Raw genomic sequence first — 20,238 nt, 5'->3', positions numbered from 1 at the left:
GCTTTATCACATACCCACTTTGGCCGAACCCGAGACTCGAACCCACGCAGACAGAGGTGAGATGACAATGATGCGTATCTCGGGTCCCCATAAAGGAAACAGTAATAAAACTAATTTCTCTTTTATTCGTAACTATACGTGTGTGAGAGAGAGAGAGAGAGACAGACAGACAGACAGATTTGCGCCAAATATGAAGTGCGACTTTGATAGACAGATATCCATCTATTGAGAAACTTTCACTGCATTGGTGTATATTGATGACTAACGAAATATCTAGTAGCAGCAGAGGGGGTGAACCCTACAACGTTTAGGAAACCTCCAAATGCCGAAATAACCCCTTTATGGAGGGCTAACCCTACGCCGTTGTAAACGTAATTGTCGCCGTTGTTGCTGCGTTTTGTTGTCGTCGCCCTCTCTGCTGCTGTCTATGAAACCAATTTATCCAAAAATTTTATCTAACCCGACTCGATACCGTGTTCGAGGATCATGTAAATTTATTGTTATAAATCCGTGCGGGGTTGATTGAGCATGACTAAATAAATTTCTAAACTTAATTATGTCCATGTCGCCGTTGCACCAAGTCTGATGTATATTTTGCAACGTGTGTGTGTCAACTCCGTTGAACACAGCAAGAATATTACAGTTATCCCTAATCACTTTAGGAATTTGAGTATATCGTTGGGTTACATAAATCACATCAGTGTTTTTGTGTCTACCTCTGGAAAATATCCTGTCAGGATTTGCTTGTTTATCCAACATTACGTCATCGTACACAAATAAATTGTTAATACTCCCATCGATATCATCTACGGACGGAGCTTCATCAATGTCCGTGATAAACTCAATAATATCCTCACCGGTTACCGATTTTGCGTTTTCATTAAAATCTTTTAACACGTTATAACAACGTTGATTCTCTACGGATGGAGCTACCAAATACAATTTGTCCCACTTCATCTATTTCATTATTAAATTTAACAACAACTGCGTCTTACCACTCCCAGATGGGCCAATTATAATCATACGAACAGAATTTGGTAGTGCTGCGTGATGCTTAACTGGTTCTCGTTTCCTTGTAGCAGAAAAGTCAGTGATCTCCATTAGAAATATAATATAAATATGGATTTATATTGTGTGAAATGTAGAGCACGTACCCCAACAAGTGATCTAACAACTGTTACAACAAAAAATAACAGATCTGCGGTTTCGGGCAAGGGTGAGCGATGCGGTACAAAAATGTTTCAATTTATTCCCATATCAAAGCCAGCATCAAGTAAAAAAAAAAAACGAGGAGGTGATATTGCCGCCAAGTTAGGAAAATTACCAGGAACTCCGTGGGCGAAATATCCCGGAGAAAAACATCTCCCAGGATATAATTACTGTGGTCCTGGAACCAGACTTGATATCAGGCTTGATGCCTTAAATCAGCCCAATCCAGGTGAATATCCGATAAATGCTATCGATAAAGCATGCCATGTCCATGATGTAGCTTACCGAAGTAAGGATCTACAAGATAGGCATCTCGCGGATGTGAAATTAATTCACGCGTTAAATGCCATCACTGATAAATCTTTCAAAGAAAAGTTAGCTAGCTGGTTAATAAAATCTGCAATGAAATCTAAGCTTGTATTAGGCGCTGGTAATTAATTATAATGGAGTCGATTTATTATCCCCCAAGAGGATACTGGAGAGGTAGCGCAGCAATTAGTAAACTTGCCAGTGCAGCAAAAGTCACACGTGATACTGCAGCAGATTGGTTATCCAAACAAGCAATATGGTAAATTTATCTACCGCGTCCTAGAAAAATTAATTTTGCACATTTTGATGTTAGTGTGCCAAATGAAGTTCACCAAGATGATATATTATTTCTACCACATGATACCATTCGTCGCAAAACATACAAGTACGCGTTAACTGTAGTTGATGTTGCAAGTAGATACAAAGATGCGGAACCGTTAGCGACTAAAACAGCATCTGAGGTTGCTTCTGCGTTTGAACGAATTTATCAACGAGGTGGTCTGCGATGGCCAAATCTATTACAAGTTGACCCTGGCAGAGAATTTCAGGGTGCAGTATCATTGCTGATGAAGCAACACAACGTCACCATCAAACGAGGCCATACCGTAATTCACCGTGATCAGGCAATTGTTGAGCGATTTAATCGAACGCTTGCTGAGCGGTTATTTTGATATCAGTACGCGAAATAATTCATTCAGGACAAGAGATCGCGCGAATGGGTTGCAAGATTACCAAGCGTGATAACTGCATTAAATAATGAAATAACTCGGACAACCAACATAAAACCTATTAACGCAATTACCAAAAAACATATACCTGTACAACGACGTGGTTTTTCAGCACAGCCAATACTGGGCAATGTCACTGTGAGATATTTATATGAACCAGGTGAACTTGAAAAAGGTAAACGAAGAGCGACTGATCCTATCTGGAGCATCACCACACACAAGATATCTAGCATAACTAGATCCACTGGTAGACCAGCAATCTACAGGCTGGATTCGACTGCTCCTCAACGTGGATTCACACGTGAACAATTACAAGTAATTCCCGAGGACACACAATTACCGCCCAAATCACTTAACTAGCACCAAGGGTGCCAGCACCACGACTTCGATTACACTCAAGACAGGTCAGTATCACATTTTGTCGTGTATGACCGCGACTATTATCTTTTCTGTCTACGGTGAATTGTCTTGGGTTTTTATTACATCACAACATTATGCAATTACAGCTCGCACAGTGATTATTCTGCTGTTGTTTCAGTGTCATGATAAATTCAACATCGAGGTCGAAATCGCGATTATTTTTTTTTGTCACTCTGTTTGTAACCGGCGAGTTTTTTTTCTTATTATGTCACTGTTGTTTTCATTATTAATTTCATAAGCCATTGACTCTTCCAAGACAATTCTTCGCAGTTGAGATATTCTTCTGACTCTGGACACAGATAAGTAAACTAAGTTTGACCACACGATCATCAACGATCCAAACAGTTGTATCACTGATAGTTAGTCCTTGAGATGAATGTATCGTCATTGCTTATCCTAGCGTCCACGGGGATTTGTTCATTTTTAGTACATCTTCAACAACACTGACATCAATGTGACAATATCATTCAATACTAAATTCTGTTTCCTTGACTCTGTCAAGTTCCCAGGAATATCAACATCTATATTCTGTAGTCGTGTATCAGCTGGTCTATAACACAATGGCACTGGCAACATTGGAAACTTTTCTTGTTGTAATTGAAATAACTGATGTTGAAGTGTGTCTCTGACTATCTTTCTACTTGCCACTATCAAATCGTTTGGTCTCCACGTTTTCCAAAAGTCGTTCATTGAAGTTTCAGGAATCATCTCGCGCATGATTTCACATTGAATTTTATTTGGTTGTAACCTGATTAATGTTTTAAATTCCTTCAACGCTGCATCAAGTGCTCTATGATCATCAGACACTTCTTCATAATAATCAACAAAACCTTTTAACCACAAATGCGGAGATGGACCAACAAAAGGTGGTGGCTGACCGAGGTCGCCGCACATAACGACTGCAGTATTTTCTGTTAGCAGCCAATCCAGGAACAATTTTAATATATCTAACGACACTGTGCTTATTTCATCCCAAATAATACTCCACGGAATATATTTTGTTCCCATTCGATCTGGAGTCCATACACCACGGCTGTATTTGAAAAAGCTGTGATAAGTACAAGAATTGACTCCTCGTTGTTTCATCTCAATGGCAAGTCTGTGTGTAGGTGTTAATACAATCATATCTGAATTTCGAAATAATTCAATCGCTCGAGTTCTCTTACCAGACCCACCCGGTCCGTTCAAATAAACGGTTTTGTGTCTAGTGATTGGATCATTCAAAGATGGTGCAGAAGATATTTCTGATAATTCTGATTTACAATAATTATCTTTCATAGCCACATCAGCGGATTCACAATATCCATGTAACATTTCCTTTTTTATTCTCCACGAACTCCATTATTCATCATTGCTTACAGCCAGTGATTCAGAATATCTTTTACTGATATAAAATGAATCCCTTGCAACTCTAACTGTAGTGTCGGGAAATCGAGTTATCATTGATAGCAAATGTATAGAAACATAAGCCAGCATTGAAGATCTTAAATGTGTGTATTGAGGTGATTCTCCATTAATATAACTTACAATTGTGCCTAACCGTGTTCCGTCGGACAAGAAAGCGTCCTCCCGGTTACAAAATATATTTCTCGCAGCGGCATCAGCAATTATAAAATTTAATTCAGCATCATCCATAATCAATCGAGTGTGATCTAGTTTATGATCATATGCACCACCTTGAGTAAATTTACCGATTATTCTTCTACCAAGATCTTTTGCTGTTTTTTCACTATTGCTGAGTTTAATCTTAAGAACTTTAGGAGCTTCTTTAATAATGACATCTATGGGAGTATTTGGACTCTCTTGTGCATATTCTTCAATGACTTCATCGAGACTGATACGCTCCGGTGTCGGTAACCAAACCAAAGTCCGCGGTCGATATTATATGATTGCTTCACTGACTGTCAACGATACCAGTATTCGGCTGTCGAGCATATATCCCAACAACACTATTGGTGTCCAGCGCTTTTCACTAAAGTGTCTGCCAAACCAAACATAACAGCACGGATGAAGCTTTTCCGCGAACTCAAACGACGTCACACGAGCAAATCCTGTCAGGGGAAAATCGGGTAAAGGACCGTTTATAGCAACTCGCGTCATCGAATTCGTGGGATGTCCAAATCTTTTAAAGTATTCGCTGCACTCGCCCATCCCGAGAAAGCTTCCCGGATAACACGCAATCATATCCACGGATATCATCTCGCTGGTATTATACTTAGTATTCCACAAACCGCCGTGTCCATACTCGACAAAACTCAATTGTATATCTTCAAGAAATTCACTTCGGGTTGGTCTCCATATATTTCTTTCTCTGGCGGCGTGAGCGGCAACACTTGGAACTGTAAAACAATTAGCTAATAACTGCTCAGTGTTTTCTGAATATTTCTCTGCGAGTTTTTTCATTTGTTGTTGCAGAGATTCCGTCCGGTATCATTCACCGTTAGATCTTACAAATTGATCATACTCGCCATCTTCGGAACTTTTAAACAACCACACCGACACAGGGTCGGGTTTGCTTATATGTTTAATAAAATCAAATATATTTCCCGAATAATATTTCACAACACGATCCCTCAGAAGTATCGTAACTGCGTTAGTCCAAACGTGAGCGTTATGATCAATGATATTTATTGGAGCTCCGTTCCGATTATATTTCGATTTGTATAATACTTCCTCTGTTATCGTTGTTACGGTTATGGGAAATCTTAATACTTTTTCTAGCTCGGCAACATCGTTTATTGATGCTCCTGTGTCCTTGACCTTTTCAGCCCACGCTGCTATCTTGGAACGTCTTAAATCAGTTAGACCGTTTCCGCGCATCGCATTTTTGAAATGTTCCATTACTTGCTCGGCTACACAATTTAGCTTTGAGAATCTCATCGGGGCGAGTTTATTGATTTTTGGTGTTTTTATCGGAAAGATTCCGTAAATGACCGCGGTCACAGGATATGCTCGAGCGTAATATGGTTTATCAATCCCAGTCAACATTCCTGGTTTGGAATCTTTACTTAACAGAAAGATTTTTCCATCAGAAGGACAGGGTCATTTTTGTCACGGATAATCCACGTATCGGAATCTACTTGCACAACAAATTTTATTCTGGAAAAAACATTTCTGATTTAGATAATCAAAAATTGTTTTCGCTCGTGCATCATTCATTGTAGCGTCCTTGACAGAGTCAACATTGACTTTGTCAATGTCGCATATGATTTTAAATGTGGACCATACGTGAGATGCGCCGTCATTACGAAATTCTTTCTTGGCATTTCTGATAATATCAAACAGATCAGTCAGGGCCCGTCTCCGCGAGTCAGGGGTTACTGTGTCAAGATCGAATCTAGAAGCTTTCCCGGTGCCGATTGCAGATAATCTTTCAAACTCCTCCATGTAATATTTAAGACAAACATTTAAATAAGAAATATTATATATATAATGAATCAGGGCAAGTGGCTTCAAGTTGGATCTGTAACTGTTTGTAATAAATCCTGCAGAAACGAATTCCCAAAGCGTCCGAAGGGGGAGTTTAGGACCAATACCCTGCCTGCGATGTGGTGTTGGGGTCAGGGATAAAACACAGTTATGTGCAAGTTGCGTAGGAAAAAAATACAGTGAACTTAAGCGATATTATAACAAAAAAAAAATGACGTTGCGCTAAAATGTGAGCGCAATTATATAACTAAGTTTTCAGACAAATTATAAATTAGACAAATACTTTATTATATAAATGAGCCAAGAATTTGTCCCACATCCTATCATCAAGAATTACGAAGCGAATCGTGAGGGAATAGTCAGAAATTGCAGGGAGAAAAAACCAGTTGGTGTCGTTAATAATTCTGGTTATCTTAGATTTACTGTTGCTGGGGATAAAACCTATTATAATCACAGGTTCGTGTTTGAGGTATTTAACGGAGAGATCGAAGTCGGTCTTGTAATTGATCACATTGATGGACCAACACTTAATAATAAATTATCTAACCTACAATCTATCACGCAGAGTGAGAATTCTGCACGAGGAGGAACTGGTAAATTTAAGAGTGTTACAAGGAAAACTATCAGATCTTTCAATATTAGTGCCCGTGAAGAGAAAATATTTCAGTCAATGTCCGCGGCTGGCAAGTATTTCGGTATTGACCAGCGTTCAGTACAAAAAGTCGCAGAAAAAAGATACAAATCTGCCCTCTCAAAAACATGTGGACAAAAGATTGTTTTTCATTATTGTTAGGTACTTCACTAAAATCCTGAAGTTTTTAATGTAAATGGGAGATAACTCCGTCAAGTATATCTCATGCAATTAGTTTCCTCTCCCTAGTCAAGGTGACTGCGCAACACTCCTTGAGATTGTGCAAAATCCAGAGCGGTTTACAATTATTTTTTTTACAATTGCGTCGCAGTCTATAACACTTCCGCTTTTGTGAGTACAGGTATTTTTCAAATTCTGTGTTTAGATTAAATTTAAATTCAGTGTTTAAAATCCAGTTCATAATTTAAATTCAGCAGTAATGTTTTAGAACTTGTTAACTGTCTGTCAGTAGTTACCTATATGATAATTTTTAAACCCTGTATTATCAGATTAGAAAGTGGTAAAGCGTTTGACTCTCGTCCCGACTTTATCATATGCCATGTTCGAATCTCGTCACGGACATACTGTCGACGGTGCCCATTTGGGGTTTATAATAAAATGGGGGCTCCAGTAGGGGCCATGTGTACATATCTCCTCCACGTCGAATCGTGGCGGTATGTTTTTCACCCCTGGGATTTCGATTTGGGGGGTATGTACACAGACAGTTTCACTTTCGCTTTGGAACCCCCAAAAATAAACAGTAACGGTGGATGCAGAAAGCTCTGCGTCACATGGGTCAAAAAGAATGCGGCCATTGACTCTGTCACGAGGATGCCGAGAAGCCTTAGAAAGGCTCTGTAAGACTGAGTCAAGATAAAAAAATCACCTTGACATTATTAGCAACGCCTGCAATTGTCGTTGATGTTGAAACTGTAATTGTGACCGCGATTGCAGTTGTCACTGGTGTTAGCGCTGATAATAATACTCCTGTGGATGCAACTAATGCGGACACTGAATACACTATTGTGTCTAGGATGATTACACGCCGCTTGTATTTTTTTTTACCTTTGCTGTACATTCGTTAGTAGTATTTTTTAACTCTGACTGCCATTCGCGTACTTGATCATATCTGTATTGTTGCGCATCCGTTGATGCCGCCATTAATGCCATTTTATTATTTTACGCAGTAACCAATTGAGGCGTTTCACCTACGAATTCCAAACACCACCAGTAAGATGTTGCGGTTAATTTCTTGTCGGCGGATTCCAATATAAATGTTTCTTCGGTTCCGCTATTTAATATGATAGTTACAACCCCGGAAAACTTATCGGTGGAATGTCTCCAGGGATACGTTGTGAAGATTTCAAATTTAGCAGCACTGAACACAGACAGTCTATACACTCCAGCAACTGCTGCGGTATATTTGATAGTATTATTTTGTTTAGACCATGTTGCGAATCCAGATGGTACTGTGTATATTATGTTGGTAATATGCCTGGCAGTTACTCCAGATGGGATTTTAATCAAACTGGTTTTATTAACGATCTCAGGAATCCCACTTACGATATCTTGCTGTGTTTGTTTGATGGTGTCAATGTTGGTCTTGATATCAGAAAGTTTTATGTCAGCGGTGTGCGGAGTACCAAAGAATTCCTCTGCGGTTTCATTAGTTTTTTGAAAGTTTCTACGAAGTCTTGCAAACGCGTTTACATGAACAGCATACTCGGCCCGCAACGTGGTTAGTTTACCGTCAATGGCGTCAACATATTGTTTGTTTGCGGCATCTTCCGGGGATGTTGGATCTCTTAACACAGTTATTTTGTTGCCGTTCATGCTGAGTTCACCTGTTATTGTATCACCGATCTTTTTTACTGCAACCTTCTGCATATCATCTCGCAACGCCGCAATTGATATCAGCGAATCTCTGATTTTTCCGATGTCATTGAAGTTAGGGATGTTACCCGGAGTGGCTCCAATAACCCTACGAATCATTTCATGCCATTTGATATCACTGGTTTTTAGTTTTCCGTGTTGGTCCTGAAAAATAACAACCTCATCTGGGTCTATCCCAGTCAGACTTAAAAGATTATCGATTTCATCTTTGGTCGCATATTTTGATAAATCTATATCAGCGCGCTTCACTTTTCTGTTGAGAAGAGATCTTCCGTAAATATCAACCATTATTTGATAGGAAACTGTTTAAATCGACCCGTGGTATACTCGTGCACGACTTTATGAGGTGGTTTGGTTGACGCTGATATCGCATCGAGAACATTTAATACTTCACGACCACATATCGGAGGATCAGTTAGTGTTTGTGTTGGTAGCGTTGAGTACCAAACTTTTGACCCTGTCAAGGACAGGAGGATGTCTTTTGCATATTTTAGAAATTCAACTGGCGGTGCTAACCCATACGAATCAAAATAGATGATTCCAAGTGGATCGATCGCGTAAGCAACCCAGTGAGTTCCTGGACCATCGCTGTTATCGAGATTAATAATTCCGGTTTCTGGATTATTCGGTTGTCGTGGTAGCTGATTTCTCATAAAGACGCCTCTAAAAATTTTATATTTAATTGTTTAACAGCATCGAGCAAATCAAAATTTGACATCGGTGTTAAAACCCTTTTGGATACCATGAAGGTGGAGTTCCTGGAAGTCTTAGACCCCATCCATTTTTTGTATCCTTTTCCAGTCGCCTTTTTTAATGCCATTCCAGCAGCGGTTTCAACAGCTCCTAACGCGGCTGCATTTGCGACAGCTGGGGCGGCAGCAGCTATCAGTGCTGATATCGCGGCAAGAAGAGGAAATATACCACCGGTTTTAACCATATCTTTGATGGCTTTTAGAGCAAAATCAAGTCGAACTCCAGTTTTTGCTTGTTTTACTTTATTGAAATGATTAAGTTGTGTTTTAGTCAGCGATAGCTTGTTTGGACCGCCAGTAATCTGATCATTTTTTAGTGTTATCGTTGCCCCACATGTGCTCGCGTTTTTCGATTGTAATTTTTTCATCTGACCATGAGTAAGAGTGACATTAACGTGACTATATGACATTTTTATAATTAACGTGATTGATCTAATTGTCTACATGTTTTCCACTGGTGCATCAACGAATCTCATTCGGCCGCCAGCACCTTCAAGTGATATTGCTTTATCAGAAAGTATAACAGCGATTGCTCTGTAATTAGCTATAGCCCCTCTATTCACGGTAGCCCGAAAGTGTATATCAACAACAGACTGTCTAGTTAAATCAAGATGCTCTAGTGAGAAGTAATAGATTAGATAATGAGATATAAAATCCAATTGTGATATTTGCAAACCAGTATCAATATTTAGATCACGCTAGATATTTCGTCAATCGTTGATATGCACGTGCAACATGATTATTATCAAAATTTAACAGTATGTTCTCAGACGGTTCTTGATGTCCGTTTATTCTCAGAGAAACATCAGTGATACCAAGTTGATCAAATATCATGTGACTCCGTGTTTGTGAGTTTATTCGTGTAACATCTTGAAGAGCAACGAAAATATATCGCGGTGCAGAAACTCCCTGCTGTGATGCTATATACCATGTAAATAAGTCATTATTATTACTCTGAATAATATCTGTGGTTGTTGTAAGCCACGATAACAACAATTTACCACCTTGAAAGCAGTCGCTGTTCTTCAGTAATTGCAGGAGTCATTACCGGCATCCACAGTGATAGTTTTTTTTATTTCTACCTTACCAGCGTCACCTAGGGGTCGCCATAAAGCATCATTATCGTCATTTTTTCTAACAAGCACGGCATTATGTTTTGCTCCAAAAGTTACCTTTCTGACATCTCTACGAAATCCAAAGATATGCGACAGCGGAATGGCACATGAAAAATTTCTACGACCAGCGCTCAACATTAATCTACGTGAAGCGAAACCTAAATTAAATTCTGCATTAGCACCATGAACCACCGGCCACACATCAGCGTCAGCGTTATTGGCATTATTTCTTGGTTTTCTAATATTGTACTGATCACTGTTAGGATGATCAGAAGTGTCCTTGGCAAACATCATTGATGGACCAGCTGATCTTGTATAATCAACAGAATATCTCGCTAGACCAATTATTGTTGTAGCAACATCGACATCATTCTGAATCGATTCGATATTTTTTCTATCAATCATATATATGGCGCTACTAAACAAGGCCATAATTCCGTTATTGACAAAACGGATTTTAACATCATCCCCGTTTACTGTATCATCTGTTTTTATAATTTCGCCTTCCACTTCAATAAATGCTTCAGCGGGCAAGAAATATCTACTTGTATCTTGAACCTGTAATTCAATTCGTCCTCGTTGATTTGGGTTTCGTGCGTCATAAGAATAATACTGATAATCACACACTGATTCATTTTTAAGAACCGGTTCATCTATGTCGAATGCTGGGTCAGATTCCCGTTTAAACATTTTATTATAGAAGTTATCGTCTAAAACGAAGACCACTTCCCGCCACCAAACTTGTGTTTATTTGTTTAGTATTTATCAGCGCTGCCAGTTTTTGATTTACGGTTTCATTTATTACTTTACTAACATTTGCGGGCATGTCTGCAGTGGCTAGTAATTTTACCGGTGACGAACCCCTTTGAGGTTTGCGTATTAATCGTACTAGTCTGTCCTTGATTGCCAAGAATGCTTTACCGGCAGCGTTACCAACAGCGCCAGTAGCTTTATCTTTATTATCGTCAATAGCCTTCATTGATAATTGTTTTGCCATCGGTATTGCTTTAGGAGCCATCCTCGCGAATAAACCCCGAACAACATCACCAAGTCCATTTCCATAAGTCATCCTGTATACGGGTACTCGTGAATTTACAACCCTGACCATAACTGGTCTACGATAAGAATTGTATACGATCATTTTATTTAATTAGTTATTTATCTAACTAGTCGCTGTCAACAGGTTCATCAATAAGTTCTCGATAAATGTGAGCATCCATGATACCACCTTGAAATAATCGCTGACAGATATCAGCCGCTTCATTAATTATTTCTGGCGAGTTATTTCCAGCCCGCGCTCCTCCTATAAGAACTTCTAACCGTAATACATCATTAATGATATTATCAGGACAAGTAATTCCCAAACCACTACCAGTTGCTCCTTCTTCTGTTGTACTTTTCTTAAATAAGGATCTTGCTTTTTTAAGAAACTCCTCTTTTTTAAGTTCCGGCGAAGAAGACTGTTGTTGTTCTATCTGTTGCAGAGGTGGAGGAAGTTGATATGAAGGTTCCTGCTGGGGTTTTAGTTGTTCTATTTTCCTTTTATAAAGTCTTTTTACTTCTTCATCAATAACTCTTTAATTTAAATCATCATCTCTAGCTTGTTTTTTGTTTTCATATATGCGATATATCTACTTAATAAGATTATCATCAGTTACTTTTTCAGAACCGGATTTTAAGATATTAGGTTTATCAAATATACTAATTAATATTTTTTCAGGCAATTCTTTTCTTTTAGTATTTCTAATATCTTCAATAAAATTCTTCTTAAATTTTGCAATTAGTCCAATATTTTCCTTTATTGGTTTAGACGCGAGTTCAGCACGAATTTGTTCAATGTCTTCAAGTATTTCTTCACCGGGTTGAGCTGCAGCTATGTCAGTTGGAAGGCCTCGTAAAAGTGTTTTTGTTTTTTTAGTTCTCGCTGCTATTTTTTCAGTCTGCGCGACAGTTTGTTTTAGTACTGGAAGAATACCTTTCGTTTCGTCCTTAGGATCTCCCAGTAAAGCTCTTTCAGTGACTGCCGCAGCTTTTTCAGTAACTGTTGTAACGGGTTTAAATAAATGTTCTGCGCCTGTTGCAAATTCAACTTGTGCTTCTTGCCGCGCTTGTAATTTTTGTCTTACAGAATCTCTCACAGGAAGAATTTTTTTTATTGCTTCTAGTCGCTCTCGAGCTAATCTAGCGGAATGTGCTTCTCCAATGTCGGCCATTATTGTTAACTTAAATTTTTAATTTATAACAACAGACACGTGAGTGTTTTTTTTTCTCACATTGGTTTTCAAAAAAGGACACACGCAAGCAGCAGAGGGGGCGACGACAACAAAACGCAGCAACAACGGCGACAATTACGTTTACAACGGCGTAGGGTTAGCCCTCCATAAAGGGGTTATTTCGGCATGATGACTACTATGTTGTTGGAGATTTGAGAACCAGCTGTTCTCGTAGTGTAATGAATGTTATGGTTTTTGAGAAGCATTTAGTTTGATATCTTGGCAATTTGCTTGTGATCTAAATAGTCAGTATTATTTTTTGGTGTGACGAATAACTCTGATCAGATTTGAAAGAACACAAATATGTAATAAACTATCTTTTTATTCAAGAAAGAGCAGCGATAACAAGTTCGCTGAAATTGAAAGAACATGTTTAACATTAACGCAAACTTGTTTAGCAGCGAAAAACTCCATTATGTATGTATATTACATGTTTTTCATTGAATTGAAATTTTACTTTCATGCTAGATATTTTTATTGAGCATGTTGATAGAAAATCAGCACGCTTTGCCTGTTACGCTATTATATGCACTTTACGTTCAGTCCAGCTGACTACGGTATTCTACACGTGTCTTCTGACCGTATACTTTACAAACGGTGCTAACACACACCGATGGAATGATAAAAGTCTCAACTACTGATGAAGTGAAAATCCGAAACATTTTATATTTTGTCAGCACTATTAATTTTCTCAAGAAACCACTCTTAAGATTCTGATGTCTATCTAGGCAAATATTTAATTGCAATTGATTCCCTGTGCAACACCTTTTTTCAGTATTGGACCATTTTCATATTGAAACAAAGTAGGCCAGACTACGTAAGACACATGTGTTCCAGATTTTGTATAGCTTGTATACAAACTATGGTCGAACTTGGCTGTCGTTTGTGTTGAAATGTACATGGGTGGGGATTTTATGCACATCAGCCAGCAAACCTTAGTGCACTCTGCAATGTAATCTTGACAGTAGCTGAATTCGTCAGAACTAATCTTGCTTTGTAAAGACTCTTCTACTTGCTGAAAAATATGAAGGTATAAACGAATGAATTTCCTCTTTCAAATGCATTGTACACAGATGTATATGTTCAGTATCAATCGTAGCTCTGTTCCCCAATGAGAGTATTGCTGAAAGTTTGGCACAATACAGAGTAACAGCTTAGTGTCCCTAAGTTATATGTATGCATACTAATGGATTTTTATAATTAAGTGTGCCAAATTACTCAGATCTAATACCTGCAAAAAGTAAGCAAATTTGAAATTTTAGTAGCAACAAATACACAGTAACTTTGTACGCTCAGTCAAGTAACCGAATTGCTATGTGGTTTCGTTCTTTTAGATGTAATATTTATCTGCGTATCTGTGTAAGTGGTTGTGTTTCATCACTATCTTATCAATCATAAATAAATAATACATTTTCTCCTACGAATGAAATATCTGCTAATAATTTCCAAAGATGCATTTAAAAAATATTCATTATTATTGAATATCTTTAATTAGTATCGCTCATTTGTAGACACCTGAAGCACCAAAACTTTACGAAAACGGCTATTTTAAATGTGGTAAGTCGTAGTGTCATTATATTGGTTTTGCCCATTTTACCCTTTTGGGCCTTGATACACGCCACAACTATTACCTCCATGACTTGATAGGCGAACTGTACGCTATGCGCAACCAGTAGATGATCAACATTAGTAATCCAAGATTTGTATTTCTGTTCATGGTGTCCTTGGTGATCAGTCGCTGGCAATCAATGTGACCTTATTAATGACTTCCAGTTCGTTGTTGCCCGCACAAATTAATAACGCAAGTGTTTCCAATCGATCTGCAATGCCAGTGGGTTACACAGTCCACCAAGACCTTCTCCTTGTTTGGTTGGTGTAGGTTTTGGTAACGGATGTTTTGCGAAACTGTTATATCCCTTTGTCTATCCACTATGATTGTCCTTCCGCTATTCTAAATTTAGATACAGCCTGTTTATCTTGTTCTTCAGGTGGAGATACACGCTTTGTTTGAAGTGCAGCTACTTGTTTCGAATATTCTTCTTGTATCCAAGTTTCGATGGCTGATATTTTTCTTCTTTCAATAACCTTTCCATCTTTAACTAAACTATGTATATCATTATATTGATCAAACCTCTCACCAGAGTTTATTTTAAACCCTGTATATTCCTTATATGCTCGCATGATCCATGGGTCCCTTATGTTTTGTTATGGTTCAATTATCCAGTAGCTGGATCGAAACACTTGCACTGATGGGGTATTCAATGATCCACTGGCGACCATCATCAAGAAAATGTTCCTTTAGTGTTTGCATCATTGACTTTTAAATGGATGACTGAAGTGATTAAATGATGGCTTGTTTCTCAAGCATGTAATAACATCTTCTGTTGACCTGTGTCGGTTTTATGATAGCCGCAGCATCGATGGTAAAATAAATCAATAATAACGTTGCCACTCTTTCCCTCAAAGCTTTCTTAAAAGTCTTCTAAAACATAAAAAACACAGATGGTCATCAGACGATGGCACAATCATTTACAACTGATCCAACTTAGGCATCGTAAAATCATATTGAAATTATATCACGACACCTGTATGGTTTAGATGTTGCTTGTGCAAAAAACTCAGTGGCGATGAAAGCACCTGCTAAGTGTCTTTTACGTGGAGCTATAGACTACATATAGTATATAATACAAGCATGTCTCAAATTGAGTACGATGTCACTCAAAAACACGTACCACAAATCCAACTGAAGTAATGGACGAGCAACTACTATTTGAACTCGCGTACGACGTGGAGCAAATAAGTTTGTGAGAACCTCAGGTTCCAGACGTTTCGGTTTCAAAACATCGGTAGTGATATCACTGCTGCATTAACTAAACGAATGGAAACGCCATAGAGTAAATATCGCGGTGAAAATACATTCCTGGATATCATTACTGTGTGCATGGTACATGGTTGGATTTACGGCTCGGTTTTAACAACCATCCTGAGCCTGGTGAAGCACCGGTGAAACACCTCTGAATATCAAACATATCCGTGCACGTCAAAGCGCCGATGCCATGACTTAAATACAAATCTTTCATCAGGTGCTGGATAACAAATTGCTAGCTGTGTCGTCACAGGAGGTATGAAAGCTAAAATTTAACTAGCTGTCCTTTATTAAAAGGCCACCTAGTGAAATCTTAGCTTTCATACCTCCTGTGTACGTGATCAAGTAGGTCGATTGCACGCCTACACATACGCGTGATCGTATAGCAGTCTCACTAAACAATGATATTCTAAAAAGTAAAGTCACATTCACGATTGGACTTAAACGAACTGATGCGATTAACAAAACACAGTCATATTTACATAGAAAATGATTTTGCAGCCTGCATCTTTACAACCGCTCGGAGACAGTTTTTGCGCTATATATGCGAACCAAGAGAATGAGAAGTTGGGCAACTGAAATGGTCCGTCGATGTGTTTACGATATAGGAATATATTTATACTCGAAGACAAACAATCTCGACTGGGACCTATTAATGAACAAGCAACGAGGCCTCCCATCCCAGCATTTGCGAGAGTGGATTTGCAAGTCATTCCAGCAAATGCGCAACTCCCACCAAGGACTGAGTTAACACGTTGATGTACTAGTGGAATTGTTAATAGTAAGAATTCACAATAACATGAGGGTCAAACGCGTTGCTAGAGATTCCGTCGGGGAGTATCGAATACTTGGTACCAGGCGCAGTTATACTCAATTCAGTTCCTCGGTATACACCCATGCGAGGTTTCTGACGCCCTATGATAGTTATCGCGTGCGAGAAATCGTGTCAGTTTGTTAGACATTCCAAAATAACTTTTGGAACATTCTCTTTTAAGTTCGGATACATGTTGTCCAAACACGACTGAATACAGGATAGTTTGCAGTCCCACGTACCCTTCAACTGGTTTGCTCAAGCATTCGTTTTTGAACTGAAATAGAGTCATTTTGTTGGCGTTACAAAAACAAACGCTGTTACCAAATTCTTCGCTGAAACATGGTTGTGTCATGTCTGCGTACACGTCATTTCTTGTGATATGCATAAACAGCGAGTCATTGTCGGTATTTAGCATCTTGAACCGAAAACGGTAAAACAGTTTGATTATATCATAGCAAAAGTCGTACATGAGTAGCTTAGCTTCGACAAGTCCAAAATTTAGGAACCAAAGTAATTAATTTTGTTAGCTAAATTTCGGTTTTATAATGTGGTAGGCAACAAATCCACCAGCAGAGATCTATCTGGATTCAAATGTTGTGCCAGCGATGAGCCTTCGAAGTTTGTTGTGTTCACTATCGCGTACAAGATCGAACTGAATTCGCTTGCACAGATTCTCCGTGGTTTTGTTCATACTCTTGACAAGATCCTTCTTAAACTCATTAGTTGCTTTAGTTTTCCGATCCGTATTCATATGGATATACAGACGCAACAAAGCATGCTGGTGAAATTCAACCACACGATGGATCTTTTGTCAAGCACACGCAGTGGCATACGTAACTGGAAGTTTCTCAAGTGCAGTGCGTACTTGGTTTTCTTCCTAAGATTTTATATTAGTTTCTTGCATTCAATGTATTTATGTCCAGCCTCATCAATGATCGAGAACTTACACGGAGGTATTTCAGTAACTGGCACCGACAACGCTTCTGGGACCAGCGAATAATCGTTGTGCACTATTTGTAAACTTTCAGGCTATTCCAGATCAAATTCAAAGAAGTAACATTAGTAGATGCTGATGGTGTGATCATTGTATATGTGGACAGGTTATTTCATGTTAGATATACGATGGAACTGTTTGAGTCAGCCGAGTAATATAAGTCCACGTATGGATTGTTGGCGCTCATATCTGCCACAAAGATAGCGCTCGAAAAAGATATGCTTTTTTGGTTTTGGACAACAAGACATTCCCGGTGACGTTAAGTAATGTGCTGGATCGAGCATGTACAAGTGAATGATAGTATCATGAATTTTCTCCAAAACAAATCAGCGAGCAACAGCACATCAGTGTGTAGATAGAGATCGTGATAGTCGCCGAGCTTTTTGCACTCAAATGCTGACTAAACTTTGTTGAGGGCTCGTATTCTTTTCCTGTGATGCCTTTACTTTATTTTGATGAATAAAATACTTCGTTCGGTGGCATCTATGTTTCAGCACATTTGTCCCAGTCACTCGTGTACTCGTACGGATACACACCTTTCCTCTATAAAGTGCCGGTGTTATTTGGATAGTGTCGACTAGTGACTGCCAAGTTATCCGCCATTAGATTACTCGATAACTTTTCCAATGATAAATTCATAAATTCTGATGAACTGATCAACTGTAATTGTTCGAGTAAACATTTCATGTAGTTTTTTCATGTTGCTGGGGGTTAGGCTTTTTGGTGACTTTGATGATGCTTCCTTTATTAAGTGGCCATCATAGTCACACGAGTTATGAAACACTTCAGGTATTTTTGCTTTGCTTGGGTAAATTCTCAACTATAGATTGCATACAGCACGTCTGTATGCGCCAGTGATGTGACTTTGGCATAACTGGACTTAAAATCTTTTTCACTGATTAGTGGCTGCTAAAATCTCATGAATATTATCTTCGGTAATAATCAAGACTGCGGGTGAATAGAGCTGTTGTTGAATCCATTTCGGTGTAACCTCGACCAATTTAAGATACACCTCAACCTTGTGCTTACCACGACGCAACCTTGGTGGCTCAGTTTGCCCGTCACACTTAACTTTTGTGTAACAAAATCCACACGGGGTGTGGTCAGTGACTTGTGTTATTTGGCTGGAAACGGAGCTTGACGCTCTGTGCGATACCAATTCTGTTTTTTTTAAATTTCACTCAGAAGGAACAAGGCAGTCTGTATTCGTCCATACTGTCCATGTGGCGATAGCATAATTGGATACAGTCTTTAATCGTACCTGAATATATTAATCGCGATACTAGGGTTATGTGTTTCAATTGTATTTCAGAGCTGATTTATAAACCTGCGCAATAAATGCGAGACTACTAAAGTTGAGTTCACCCAAGTGCTTCTTGTATTAAATAAGCATGTCTTGGCGATCAGTAGATGGATATAACGTTGTCAAAATCACCCACTCAAAAAGATGTGTTCGTTATTCTTTACCGTTATCACTGACCTTGGCTGAATCGATTCAGGTGCTGGTATATAAATGGATCCATGAAGTAGTTAGTTTGAAGAGAGGGAGGTAGCTCGACTTTCGCACGTCTTTCGATAGTCCATCATGATCTTGCATTTGTGTATTTTGTCCAACTTCAGTATAATATTGTCAATAACTTTGTCAGGTTTGTCAATGACAACGCTGGTGTCGTTAAGATACAGGATTGTACTGGCACCCATGTGAATCCACGGTGTTATCATTTCAAATCCATTCTTGTCACGAATAAGCGGCATAACCAGATGCGACATTAAGGACTATATCTGACCTGACTCCAAATATAAACTTGATGTAATTCCTGGATCATATTTGTTAACAGCTGCGCTGTCGAGCGTCTTTACTGTATTTGTATGTGGGGGGGATAATGCCACGTGCTTTTCAAACTCAGCATTAAACGCACGAAGTTTGAATTCAGGTTCCTGCGATTGATGTACTCGATCACGAATACTATCTGTAGCGTCGGTAGTAATAGCTGATGCAAGACATTTGTGTTAGTAGGACAAAGTTGTTTTTCACCATTGTGTAGACGATTTTGTTCAAACGCGTTTACTATCTCAAGTATTTTAGTTTTTCTTGCACTTATTTGTATTGCTATATTACGCTGATGTGAAAATTCGTTAATTGCTGCTCTTGCACTAACAAACCGGATTGGTGACTGGTGGTGCATTCATTATATACATGGATCCCAATAATTCTAGTGTGCCCAGTTTTTGGCATAAGATTTATATATGTGTATTTTATAATCTTGTGCGATTTGCTTAAGCTGAAGAACTGAATAATTGCTTTGATTATAGTTATTACTCATTTATTTATGTAATATTTACTTAGAGATACACACGGCCGGTAAAGTTTATTATGTAATTTGATTCCGATGCCTCATTTAAGACATGGCCTAGCGCGACTGGACCAGTACGTGACACTAACATATTTGTTTTACAGTATTTATTGTGGCACGCTCTGCTGCAGACTTCGTATTTTCCACGATAAATTTTGTAAATAAACCTGCGCTTTATCTAAATAACTGTTAGCATACAAATCCATAAACTCATATAGAATGTGTCTAAAGTTCACTTCGGCGCAAATAAGCACAGGTGATCCATCATTGGGTACAGCTCCAACTTAAATACTACCGTTTGGGGCATCAAAACCAATGATTCTAATGTGCAGGAGCTTTTGGATATTTCATATATTGTTTCGCTTCATCTCTGCTTTTTAATAAAGGGTCATACAATCTCGACAACCGGTGAGTGGGTGTCAGTGATTCTTCCAGTTACCGACGTTGTACC

General features: G+C 38.7%; 1 protein-coding gene across 1 annotated transcript in view; it reads right to left on the bottom strand.

Moving 5' to 3' along the window:
* Positions 1 to 20,238, bottom strand: part of LOC149800339 (uncharacterized) — a 52,684-nt gene that overhangs the window by 20,363 nt on the left and 12,083 nt on the right. The window contains exon 11 of the mRNA XM_089958391.1: positions 13,577 to 13,774. Within this exon, the coding sequence (XP_089814517.1) occupies positions 13,577 to 13,774 (198 nt within the window). The remainder of the gene's footprint in view (positions 1 to 13,576; positions 13,775 to 20,238) is intronic.

Source organism: Sinohyriopsis cumingii, chromosome 5 (genome assembly GCF_028554795.1).
Source record: "Sinohyriopsis cumingii isolate HCF-2022 chromosome 5, ASM2855479v2, whole genome shotgun sequence".
In the NCBI taxonomy this organism is placed as follows: domain Eukaryota; kingdom Metazoa; phylum Mollusca; class Bivalvia; order Unionida; family Unionidae; genus Sinohyriopsis; species Sinohyriopsis cumingii.
The sequence above is the reverse complement of the archived record's forward strand: the minus strand, read 5'-3'. Positions and strand labels throughout refer to the sequence as shown.